The sequence below is a fragment of the Protopterus annectens genome, chromosome 10.part0 (genome assembly GCF_019279795.1).
Source record: "Protopterus annectens isolate FY-2018-M chromosome 10.part0, PAN1.0, whole genome shotgun sequence".
Lineage (NCBI taxonomy): Eukaryota > Metazoa > Chordata > Ceratodontiformes > Protopteridae > Protopterus > Protopterus annectens.
Window position 1 is genome coordinate 1,555,951,184 of NC_056744.1, and position 13,758 is coordinate 1,555,964,941.

Here is a 13,758-nt window from a genome sequence, read left to right on the forward strand (position 1 = left end):
CTGGAGGCTAATTCTTTTGTGCCCAGAATGTGCACAAAATACCTTATTCCCCAGTTATTCTCCACTTCTGTCACTTCAACTCCTTTTTTTAAACATATACATCTCAGCAAGCTCCTGCCTGGTGCCCTGCAGAGTTCTACAGCAGCAGACAAAAAGTGATTAAGTATAATTTTTCTGCATTTTCTTGCTGCCTTTAGCTAATTCCGCCTAAAACGCCAATGTTTTAGAGTTTCTATGATTTAAAAAGCTGGTTTCTGCTACATATTGTACTTATTTTACTGCTTGCACTTTAACAAAGTAACTTTTGTGTTTAAATTACCTGTTAACTGTTGTAGGCTACACACAAGTGTGCCTTTAAAGTATTTTTTGATTGTATCTGCTTTATTTTCTGAAAAAAAAACAAAAAAAAACAAAAACATATGCTTGTTTTCCCACCTTTCTAAGCTAGTATAGTCCAGTTTTCAGGTTAGTGCTGAATTCAGGGCTGTGTTACAAGTTCCTATGTTTGCCAATACCTTACTTGGATAGAAGGAAGTTTCTCTGTTCACCTGTGAGAGAGGGGAGCTTTATGCAGCCTATCTGTCCCTGGAGGAATAGTTTCAGCCCAGAAATTAGTAGTTTATTGGCCATTTTGGGCTAATTTCTCTCTCTTTCATTTTCCTGCTATAAAACCCGCATTTGCAAGGTTTTTGCGCTTGTATACAGCTCAGCAAGCTCCTGCTCGGTGCCCTGCAGAGTTCTACAGCAGAGAGATAAAAGAGATACTTTTGAGTGATTATCATTTTTCTGCATTTTCTTGCTGCCTTTAGTTAATTCCACCTAAAATGCTGATCTTTTAGAGTTTTGGGGATTTAAAAAGCTTGTTTCTGCTACATATTGTACTTATTTTGCTGCCTGCACTTTAACAAAGTCATTTTTGAGTTTAAATTACCTGTTTAACTGTTGTAGGCTGCACACTCAAGTGTGATAACCATTTCTGTGTATTTAAAGTGGGTTTTTTTTATTGTATCTGCTTTATTTTCTAAAAAGAAAACCCCAAAAAACAAAATATATACTTGCTTTCACTCCTTTCTAAGCTAGTATAGTCCAGTTTTCAGGTTAGTGCTGAATTCAGGGCTGTGTTACAAGTTTCTGTGTTTGCAATACATTACTTGGATAGAAGGAAGTTTCTCTGTTCACCTGTGAGAGAGGGGAGCTTTCAGCAGCCTATCTGTCCCTGGAGGAGTGGTTTCAGCCCAGAAATTAGTAGTTTATTGGCCATTTTGGGCTAATTTCTATCTCTTCCATTTCCCTGCTATAAAACCTGCATTTGCAAGGTTTTTGTACTTGTATGTACTCAGCAAACTCCTGCCTAGTGCCCTGCAGAGTTCTACAGCAGCAGAGAGACAAAAGAGAGACTTTGGAGTGATTAAGTATCATTTTCTGCATTTTCTTGCTGCCTTTAGCTAATTCCGCCTAAAACACCGATTTTTTTAGAATTTCTGTGATAGCCATTTCTGTGCCTTTAAAGTATTTTTTGATTGTATCTGCTTTATTTTCTGAAAATAAATAAATAAATAAATAAATAAATATACTTATTTTCCTGCCTTTCTAAGCTAGTATAGTCCAGTTTTCAGGTCAGTGCTGAATTCAGGGCTGTGTTACAAGTTTCTGTGTTTGCAATACCTTACTTGGATAGAAGGACGTTTCTCTATTCACCTGTGAGAGAGTGGAGCTGTGAGCAGCCTGTCTGTGCCTGGAGGAGTGGTTTCAGCCCAGAAATTAGTAGTTTATTGGCCATTTTGGGCTAATTTCTATCTCTTTTATTTCCCTGCTATAAAACCCACATCTACTCAGTTTTGCACGCCGGGCAGCATTGGTTAGCTAGGGTATAACTATTCCTGGCTCCACAAAGTCCACTCTTCAATTTTTCCCTTGGAACTAGATAAACTTTCAACTTAAACACTCAAACCATTCACTTCTCAGCCCGGCACTTGCTCAAAACTCATATCAAGCACTAATAAACCTTAGCACTAGACAACCCTATACTGTAGAGAAGGACAAGGCTCTCTATTTGATCTTACCAGCCAATCAGTAAAACAGTTCACTGTACCTATCCAGGCATGTCCAAAGGGCAGTTTCAGGTGTACTCTCCGGACAGCAATGTTACAAATGCCTCATGTACACAGACAACCCTTTCCTAATACCACCAAACACCAATACATTCAAGAGATGCAATTATACAGCCAAACTGGAGCCTAAGCTCTCTCAACCCAAGACTGGAACAGACAGTCAAGAGGAGAAGGAAATTACTTGCATCACACCACCAGTCTCACACAGACCTATGAAACCAGCACCAGCAAAAAAAACACACATAAATACATGAAAACATACTTTGAGGCTCTAAATAAAAATCTGCAAAAGCAACATATACCTCCAAAGCAGACATCCAGGCACCCTCCACCCCCAACACTAACATGAAACACATACTTCACAAAACCAGTGTGCCACACAATCATAGCCATTAAGGCAAAATAACATACCCAACACACTAGTAATAGGTGACTCTATAGTCAGGCACACTGATGTCCCACTCACTAGGCTGAACAAGGAGAAGGTTACTGTTAGCTGCCTTTCAGGTGCCAAGATCTGCCACATAACACAAGCACTCGGGTCTCTCCAGAACAAGTACAAATACGACTCTGTCATTGTCTATGTTGGTGTGAATGACCTGAGCCATACCTCCCTGGACTACATGAAAAGAGACACAGAAGAGCTCTCTGATCACGTAGCCCAGGCCGGTATGACCCTGACCCTAAAAGGCATCCTGCCCTCAACAAGAATGATACCACGGTATAAAGAAAACATTATCAATTTCAACAATTGGCTAAGCTTCTGTTGTCATTCAAAGGGGATCCAGTGTCTGTCAGCCTTTGATGACATGCTCAACAAGCCATCTGCTTTGCTAGAAAAGGCTTGCACCTGTCACCCTTAGGCTTTTGAATAATGGCCAAGGTGCTTGCCACCCTCAGGGTGCCTTTTTTTATGCAAGGCTCAAAAGACAAACCCACCACCATAAATAGCACCAGTAACAAAAAACTGAGGGTAATGCTACTCAATGCCAGAAGTCTAAACCTCAAAATGCACACACTCGAGGCACTCTTCAGTATGGAGGAAATCGATATATGTGCAGTAACAGAAACCTGGTTTAAGGCTCCAGAGAGCACCCCAGCACTACCAGGCTACAACGCATACCATACATTCCAGCCACAAAACCCAGACCAAAATAAAAAAGGCGGGGGCGTATCCATATTCAGCAAGGATACCCACACCTCCAGGTTAATGGCACAGCACAATGCTTCAGAGATCATCCATGTGCAACTAACAATTGGCAAAACTGCAATTCAAATTTTAGCTTGCTACAGATCACCCACCATGTCCCAGGACCCCTATTCCACATTTCTGGAAACACTGGGTAACATAAAGGTCCTACCAAACACCCTGATATTGGGTGATTTCAATTACCCAAACATTAACTGGGAGAACTACTAACTCTCTTGCCCAAAATTTCCTAGAATTTATAAACTCAAACGCCCTGGATCAACTGGTCAACACCTTCCCCAGAGGTGACAACATATTGGACCTGGTCATCACCAACATGGGCGACCGGTGTTCCACACCGGAGGTCAACCCCTCACTGGTTAGATCTGACTATAAACTAATCACTCTGAATATCCACATTCCACCCCCACCCCTGGTCAAAGAAACCACTTTGAATTACTTTTCAAAAGCAAACTTCACGTTACTTAAGACCAAGTTGGAAAGTTTCAAAGCCCCCATGCTAAAGGATAATGCTGCCCAAGCAGCAAAATCCTTTACTAATGCACTCTATGGGCACCTACAAGAATGCATGGATCATGCTATCCCAAGCAAAACGAAGACTCACTCCTCCAAGAAAAGGAAAACAGTCTGGTGGACCCCTGCCATAAACAAGCTATATAATAGAAGGAGGAAACTAGTACAGAAAAGAGTAAAATCCCAAGAAGGGAAGACATCCCTGATCAGTATCAGCAAGAATCTACGATCCCTCATACAATCATTCAAGGCTAGCCTGGAAAGAAAAATTGCTAAGGACTCCAGAGATAACCACAAGGCATTCTTTAGCTATGTCAAGAATCTAAGTGGCAATTCTCAGATCTGCTTGGAGTTAGTGCAGAATGGCACAAAATACACTGAACCAACTGATATTGCCAACATCCTGGCAGACAGGTTCAGTGCAAACTTCACCCCTCTCTCACCCCCAAAAGGGCCCATTACCATACCAGAAGAATGTAGTGCCCCTGAAATCACAGACACTCAGATTAAAACAGACCTCTCCAAAGCCAAAAACACAGCATCAATGGGACCGGACGTTGTCCCATTCTGCATCCTACATGAGCTCAAAGATGAACTAACCCCTCACCTAAACACACTGTTCAAACTCAGCCTCTCCACAGGCTACGTGCCCATAGAGTGGCACACAGCAATGGTTATTCCGGTCCACAAAGGTGGAGCCACAACAGACCCCTGGAACTATCGCCCTGTAAGCCTGACTAGCTTGGTCTGCAAGGCTATGGAGTGTATCATCATGGATCTCATTAACAGAGATATTGGGAACCTCCAAACACTGGACCCTACCCAGTTCGGCTTTGTTAAGGGCAGGTCATGCCTCCTAAATCTGGTGGACTTCTTTGAGACAGTTACCAAGGCTATAGACGAGGGAAAGGTGGTCCACACAGCCTACCTAGACCTCGCAAAGGTCTTCAACATCATTCCCCATTCTGGTATTATAGACAAGCTCACCAGCCTGAACATAAACCCCTACTTCAAGAGATGGGTTGCCAGTTGGCTCATGGACAGAACCCACATGGTAGGAGTTGCGGCATACCTCTCAACCATACTGAATTACTCATTTTTTACAGAGTTTTGGGGTCCAAATGAAGGGGTGTCACCCCTTCATTTCCAATATTTTTCTTTTGGTTTTTATTTATTTTTTTGAATATCGTGTTGTCAGAGCTGATGTCATCACATGGGCAATGACATTAGCCCCGTCAGGGCTATCAGCCAGTCAGAATTGAGCTCAAGGAGCTTGCATCATCATTTCCGGCTCCAAATGCGAGCAGGAACAGCAGTTGGATTTATGAAACAGCACAGCAGTATTGGCAGCAGCACTCGTTTCGGGGAAAGTTTTGGATTTATCTAAGGAATATGGATTATTGGCAGCTCATTTCATTTGTGGGAAGGGCATATTTGGATTGCAGCACTCTCATTGGAAGTGAAGTATTGCACCCAAGTAAGGTGTGTGTGTGTGTGTGTGTGTGTGTGTGTGTGTGTGTGTGTGTGTGTGTGTGTGTGTGTGTGTGTGTGTGTGTGTGTGTGTGAAAATGCCCCCATGTAATACACCTGGTGGCTAGAGGTATTCAGGCTCAAACCCTGTACCTAGCCACCACCATTGCTGAGCTTTGTTCAGATTTGTTTGTGCTAAGAGTTGAGAGCTATGGTGAGAAGTGAACAAAATTTATATTCCCCCATTATTGGCTTTGTTGTTTGTCCAAGTTTTTTTGTGTTGAGAGACGAGAGCTATGGTGAGTGAAAAGTGAGAACTGAATTTGTATTCCCCCATTATTGGCTTTCTCCAGGTATTTTGTGCTAAGAGGTTGAGAGCTATGCTGAGACGTGAGAACTGAATTAACTAAATGGTAGCCATTAAGTTTCAGTCTTCCTAATTTTTAGGGAACTGTTGATTTGGCATAGTGGTATGTTGCTCTGACTGTAGTGCATAGGGTCCTGGTTCAAGACTTGCCAGTGACATGCATGGTGGTAACACATTTTATTCCAGTAACTTTCCAAAATTATACAAGCAATATTTAAAATGTGTCCCTGTTTTTTGACCTTTTGCCCCCCCCAAAAAAAAAACTGAAATTGAAAATAAGTGTGAGAAGCTGTGCAAGATGCCTATGGCTTACACTACTGTCATTCTATTTATAGTGTGGGTGTGGAAGTAGACTTTTTATGATGGAAATGTTCTGAATTGGGCAGTTGTATCATTATTGGTTCATGCATTTTGTTTCATTGCCTACAGTGCAGCCTACTGGAAAAATGTCCAAACAATAAATTTAAAATGCTCTCTATCTAACAAGTGTGCTGTATTATACAAGGAAGATAACTTAATAAAGTCAGGAAGGTGTATCAAAGAAAAGAACACATGCATGTTTCTTGTTTTGTGTGCAAGGGGCCAATGATTTGAAAGCCCAAAGGTAATCTTTATCCACCACTGGCCAGATGCATTTTCTTTGGATGTGGTATGTGGGTTCCAATGCTATTTCAATGAATGTGAGTTTCAAGGGCAGAGAAGTTTTAATGTCAAGTCTATTTTCATTGTGAGACAGTATTGCTTTATTTAGCAGATGTCTTTTTGTTTGTGCATTGTTGTGCAGCAAAATGAAAAAATAAAATCCAAATAATCATTGTAGAAGTAAAGCAGTATGCACACATTAGTGTTTATGGTAAATGGGGAGAAATTGCCAGGCAATGGGACATTGGAATGGCTGCAGGGGGACTCTGGTGCCATATTTTGGTTGTTTGTTCTTCAGTTTGCGTTTGAAAGTTGGTATCCCACAATTCCATTGCAGTGGGTGGAGTTACGTAAGTATATATGCAAATTAGATGTTAATCAGCGTACATATTTGTACCTATTTTTCATGGGCCTTGTCCCGATTTTTGACATTTCCAGGTTAAGAGGTATGGTTGTGAGAGCTAGTTCTGACTCTAAACTGGTTACAAGTGGTGTTCCCCAGGGCTCAGTCCTAGGACCCCTCCTGTTCGGCATATACTTCTCAGAGGTATAGGCAAGCACATGAGGACTATGACTGACCAAGTTGGCAGACGACTGCAAACTAGGGGTTATAACTGACTCTCCAGCTGACACAGACATCCTCTAAAAGGGTCTCACTGAGACAGATACCTGGTGTCAAAACCATGGCCTCAAGCTAAATGCCAAAAAGTGCATAGTCATCCCCTTTGGAAAAAACAAAGTACCCACAAACTACCACATAGGTGGTAGCCCCCTAAATATGGAAGATGTAATAAGGGATCTGGGGACCCAAGTAGATAGTAATCTCTCCTTTGATAATCACATTGCCAAAGTGGTTAGAAAATCCTTCTATGTGGCCCACCTAATCACGAAAGGGTTTGCATCCAGATCAAAAGAGGTCATTGTGCCCCTCTACACATCACTCATCAGGCCCATCATAGAGTACAACACCACATTTGGGATGTACCTTACAAGACACCTGCAACAGCTGAAAAGACCATAGAAGTACCTCACCAAGAGGATCACTGGCCTCAAACAGGTGCCCTATGCAGCTTGACTGAAGAAACTCCAGCTGTACTCGGTTGCATAATGCCTAATCAGAGGTGATCTTTCCCTGACATACAAGGCCATGTCCAACCCAGAATTGTTGGACATGCTCCACCTAAAGAAAACCATATCCTCTCGAGCCACACGCTTTAGGGATCTAAATCTCACCACAACAATAAATAGGACGTGTTGGAGGGATAGATTCCTGTCCCAGAGGCTTCCCGTGCTCTGGAACAAGATTCCAATCTACATTAGGCAGAGCTCCTCGCTAACACTCTTCAAGAGAAACCTTGACGAGTGGATGAGAAACAGAAAGTTTACCCTGGAGATCACTTCAATGGCTCTGCTCGACAGGGGCACAGGGAACTAATCTAAGGGGGCAGTGAAAGCCAACACATTCCAGCTAGGCTTATAAATGCCTTCAGATAGATAGCCTAGTACCTACCTATGAACCTATAAGTTGTCTTTAAGTTCTTACTCAGAATAAATGCATATGAAACCTTAAATGTCTTAGCTTTTGTGCTGAACTTGAAGCTTTTGTAGAAGTCACATAAGGGTTTACTTCCTTATCAATAAAAAAGACATAATTTGTAAATAGATATTTTATTTACCTATCACACTGGTTAGTTGTCCTCTGTATTAAAGACAAAAAAGGCATGTGGTTCTTCTATATTTATTAGAATAATTAAAAATTATGTGCAACATGACCAAGAGAACATTGAAAACAGAGAACAGACGGGACACAAGCAGCAATTTACATTATGTTGCAAAAATTAAAGGGGGAGAGCTAGAATACTGGTACTATCAGAAAAGATTGCCACTGAAATTTCTTTAAGTATGTGCAGTATGTATAGTTACCTATGTCCATTTTCTCCTACAAATTTCTCAATGTTTTTGACATACAAATAAAAATATTATTTTTATTGTCTCTTCTAGATACTGTCCAAGTATATGCCTCACCTAAACCTGGTTAGTAGAGATAAAAAAAATTGAGTACATTTAATAATGTCATTGATTTCTACGGTGACATTAATGTATCAGTTTTAACAGGTGTTGCTTCAATGCAGGACTAATCTTCCTGCGCTCATTTCAAGAAGGTACATTTTATTTTGTCTTTTCCTGTCAATGCTCATCTAACTCACATTTATCTATGCGCTTATTTTCTATACGCACAAAGCAATAGTTCCCTCGTTGCGTACATTACTCCCAACTTACCATCACCCACAAACTACTAAATAATCCAAACTACTGCCCATCCTTTCAAACTATAATACAAACACACACCACTACTCGGCATATTAGGTCCTCTAACAAACAACTCTTAACCATAACTAAACCCAACAAAAGAGCTGGTCAGTGTCTCTGTTTCCATGCCATTGCCAGACTTTGGAATGTGCTCCCTCTCTCTATTACACAACTAGACTCTTTAAAAAACATTTAAATTTGCACTAAAAGAACATTATCTCAATAACCTTGTCTGTATTTGTAGTCATATGATTAAACCACCTTAAATGTTTTTGTCACTATACACTACAAATACTTTTACTAACTTAATATAGTTGCAATTTGCACTATCTCTCTTCGTATCCAATCTCTCTTGCTTTCTTTAATTCTTTGGCTAAATAAACAGAATTGATTAAACAGCATTCTTACTTATGAGAATATACAAACAGAATTACTAAAATATTTAACACACTGGGTTTATTTTATTGTATTGTATACCTCTATAATATGTACTTCTCTTGTATATTTACTTCAGTTAGTATTATGTAAAAACTTTCTTGACTTTCAAAGTTAAGCTGATGTTATGTAAATGTTTCTGTGATTGTATGGAGCTTTTCTCCCCGAGCCTCCACTGAAAATGGGTCGTTGGGTCCAGTGGACTTTCCCGGTCAACAAATGTCAATAAATAAATAAATAATAATAAATAATAGACCAGGAGAAGAGCATATTTATTTCAATATTTTTCAGTATAGTAGATTTCAAATCTTTCTTTGTGTCTTTTCAGGTTATAATGATTGGCGAGAATTTTGCAACTTGTCTCGAGCCCACAATGTTTCAGAACTGGCAGCGATCATCAATAATACAGATCTAGCTCAGAGGCTTGTCAGCCTGTATGGCAGCCCAGACAACATTGACGTATGGCTAGGAGGGCTGTCTGAGCCTTTTGTAGAGAATGGCAGAGTGGGACCACTTTTTGCCTGCCTGATCGGACTGCAGTTTGCAAAACTTCGGGATGGAGACAGGTAAAAGATGTTCTGTCCAAGGACACCACTAATGTCACCTAAAGTAAAGAAGCACTATTACGTATATAGAAAATATTACTGCATTATATTATTTTTCTTTGATTATGAAAATGTGGTTGAAGAGAAGTTTGGGATTTTTCCGACTTGTAGACACATGAATGTAAGTCTGCTTCTGATGGCAGCATACATTTATATATATGTTTATTCACTGATTCACTCAGTAATGACATAGGATGTCTAGTCCATAGGAAATTATTTATTTTCTTGTTAATTGGGTCAGCCTACTGAAATACTCAAGATTCTTTTTCTAGGGAAGCCTTAAGAATACAAAGAAAGTTCACTAACAGGGTCACTTCTATGACCATATTAGTGTTAATGATAATGAAAGTGAGTAACAATCATGATATATAGTGAAGTGAGTAACAATCATGATATATAGTGAAGTACAGCTGCCAGAAAGACTAAAGAGTAACAATCATGAGGAGAATACAAAACAAAACTAATAAAAAAAACGTTGGCTCCTATTTTATAAATGAATACTAGGCTAACTACCTTGAAGAGCCATTTTGAGTACAGCCAATCACCTAAGGCCAGAATTAAACCCTGTGCTTTTTGTCTGTGAGATGACCTTAACCATTATGCCGAATCCACCTCCAAATGTATTTGTTACCTAGAAGCAATGACACAATTAAATTAATATTGCACCAAAAATAAAAAATACTTAGCTCTGCAGTGAAGGGGAATGAATCCCTGACTGCATCCCAGGATCTGGAGCAGCCAGTGATGGAAGGGTGAGGATGGATGTAGCATCGTTTTTTTGTTTCTTCTGGGGGAACATTGTGACAACTTGCTGGCGCTCACCAATGACTCATGAGAATAGGTGGTGTTACAGTGGCAATATGGGAAGTTGGCGCTATAATGTATGTGGCTGAGCCAAAGAGGGGCACATCACTACCAAGGTGGGGGCATTTCCTTCACAGTGCCATTCCACTCCCAACAATTATCATCTGTGCAACATATTAGAGGGACTTGGTACTTAGTAGAAAATCACAAATGGCTAAAGTATAAAAGCTCCAGAATCGCTGATTCCTAGTTGTGGAGATATTCATAGCCCCTGGCTGAGAAGTCTTCATGAAAAGTCTTCATATTTTGTGGCCAAATGGTAAAAGGACATGTTTGGGGTACCCCTAAATGTGATGGACCCAGCAGAAGTTATGGACAGTGCTGGAGACCTGAAGTCAGCATTAGCCTGAAGGAAAAAAAACAACAGGAGTAAAACACTACACAGATCAAAAAAGGAACATGATTATATTAAGATCTGTGTATCTGATATGCTCTAAAATTGTTTTACATTATAGTACTTGCAAAGATTTATTCCTGTTAGGCACATCTACAGGCATGTCTAGCTAAGAAGAACAAGGAAAACACTTCCCTAAAGATGCCAAATTATTAGCAGCAGTGTGTAATTTGGACAGATATCCATAGCTACTGTACAGTGCTCAAATGAGTTAATCAACTCAACCTAATATGTTCGTTGAGCTCAAGTGTGGGCATCACTTCAGACTTGAATGTTATGTAATGTGTCAAAGAGATGGGTAGCTTAGCAGACCTGTCTTGGTGATGTTTATTGATGAGGCGTGTAAAAGCCAGATCCCTCAATCAGAAGACATGGGGTGGTTAAGAAATAGACCAAGAACCTACATGTGCTGCTTAAAATAGTTTTCATCTAGACTCTTTATTCAGCATTATTGAAAAACAGTAAATAAGATAAGGAAACAATACACCCTCCAAAGTTCCAAAGGACTTATGGGCATCTGCAGTGAAAGAAAAAAACATCTGTAGGAGTTTTTTTTATGTACACAGGAAAATATAGGAATTTAGAAGCAAATACTATACAGATGAAGCAAAGCTGAAGGAGGTGGTGCATTTTGTACCTGTTTTTTCACAGAAGTGCACAGATAGGGAATAGGTGGACAGCTGAATGACTGCCCTGCAGAGAGCTTGTGAAAAAAGTGTGTGTGGGGGGGGGGGGGTTAAAAGGTTAAGTCACAGGACAGCAATAGTTTCACATCCAAGATAATTAAGAACTTTTTATAAGTCTTGTAAGAGCCATTAATGAAATCATATAATTGCTCCTTAAGCCATGGATTTCTGCTGAGCAGCTAGAGAAGGACAGTGGTGCTATCTGTGAAAATGCTGCAGTTCAAAGAAGCAGCTGGGCAACTAAATGCCAGACAGTTACATGTCTATGGCTAGTATGGTGATGTACAAATTACTGAAACCAGGCTAGTGGGCTTCTAAATACCAAGGAATTATGGCTAGTATGGTGATGTACAAATTACTGAAACCAGGCTAGTGGGCTTCTAAATACCAAGGAATTATGGCTAGTATGGTGATGTACAAATTACTGAAACCAGGCTAGTGGGCTTCTAAATACCAAGGAATTATGACTAGTATGGTGATGTACAAATTACTGAAACCAGGCTAGTGGGCTTCTAAATACCAAGGAATTATGGCTAGTATGGTGATGTACAAATTACTGAAACCAGGCTAGTGGGCTTCTAAATACCAATGAATTATGGCTAGTATGGTGATGTACAAATTACTGAAACCAGGCTAGTGGGCTTCTAAATACCAAGGAATTATGACTAGTATGGTGATGTACAAATTACTGAAACCAGGCTAGCGGGCTTCTAAATACCAAGGAATTATGACTAGTATGGTGATGTACAAATTACTGAAACCAGGCTAGTGGGCTTCTAAATACCAAGGAATTATGACTAGTATGGTGATGTACAAATTACTGAAACCAGGCTAGTGGGCTTCTAAATACCAAGGAATTATGACTAGTATGGTGATGTACAAATTACTGAAACCAGGCTGTGGGCTTCTAAATACCAAGGAATTATGACTAGTATGGTGATGTACAAATTACTGAAACCAGGCTAGTGGGCTTCTAAATACCAAGGAATTATGACTAGTATGGTGATGTACAAATTACTGAAACCAGGCTGTGGGCTTCTAAATACCAAGGAATTATGACTAGTATGGTGATGTACAAATTACTGAAAACAGGCTAGTGGGCTTCTAAATACCAAGGAATTATGACTAGTATGGTGATGTACAAATTACTGAAACCAGGCTAGTGGGCTTCTAAATACCAATGAATTATGACTAGTATGGTGATGTACAAATTACTGAAACCAGGCTAGTGGGCTTCTAAATACCAAGGAATTATGACTAGTATGGTGACGTACAAATTACTGAAACCAGGCTAGTGGGCTTCTAAATACCAAGGAATTATGACTAGTATGGTGACGTACAAATTACTGAAACCAGGCTAGTGGGCTTCTAAATACCAAGGAATTATGACTAGTATGGTGACATGCAAATTACTGAAACCAGGCTGGTGGGCTTCTAAATACCAATAAATTATGAGTCACAGGTAAGGATATCTTATCAGTCATTCTGATACAGCAGTAATACTAAAAGTCAGCAATATCTGAAACTATGTTGATGGAGAGCATATAAATTATATTAATTAAACAGCAATAGAAATATATGTTGACTCACAGACTCAGCTTTTCTGGCAAAAAATATATCTTCCTTCCACAACAGCAGATGCGTAGGCATTAAGCAGCTCAGCCTGCTGTAAGCATGGCTGTATGCTCCTATCTCTCATAAAACGTACTGGGAAGACAATGTGCTATACCACATACTTACAAAACATGAAGCTACACAGTTCCCCATATGTTGTGACTGTAGTTTAATAAGTAAAAATACTTATTGAAGGTAAGCAATCCCAGCTGATGGATTACGCTCCCTCTGCCATGAACTCCATGGTTAACTGTCCTCCCCTTAAGACAATTTAATATGTGTATATATATATATATATATATATATATATATATGTTCATAGGTTCATAGGTAGGTACTAGGCTATTGGCCCAAGGGCCTAAGTAAGCCTAGTCAACACGGTTCCCTGGCTTACGTCACCCAAGAAAGTTATTTTCCTGTGCCCCGGTCGAGAGTGATCCTCGGGGTGTATTTCCTATTTCTCTTCCACTCATCAAGATTTTTTTTGAAGAGTGCTAATGAGGAACTTTGCTTGACATAGATTGGTAGCTTGTTCCA

At 40.0% G+C, this 13,758-nt stretch overlaps 1 protein-coding gene across 1 annotated transcript in view; it reads left to right on the top strand.

Annotated features, from left to right (window-relative positions):
• Positions 1 to 13,758, top strand: part of LOC122813724 (eosinophil peroxidase-like) — a 341,523-nt gene that overhangs the window by 271,630 nt on the left and 56,135 nt on the right. Inside the window, exon 10 of the mRNA XM_044086190.1 lies at positions 9,387 to 9,624. Coding sequence (XP_043942125.1) covers positions 9,387 to 9,624 — 238 coding nt within the window. The remainder of the gene's footprint in view (positions 1 to 9,386; positions 9,625 to 13,758) is intronic.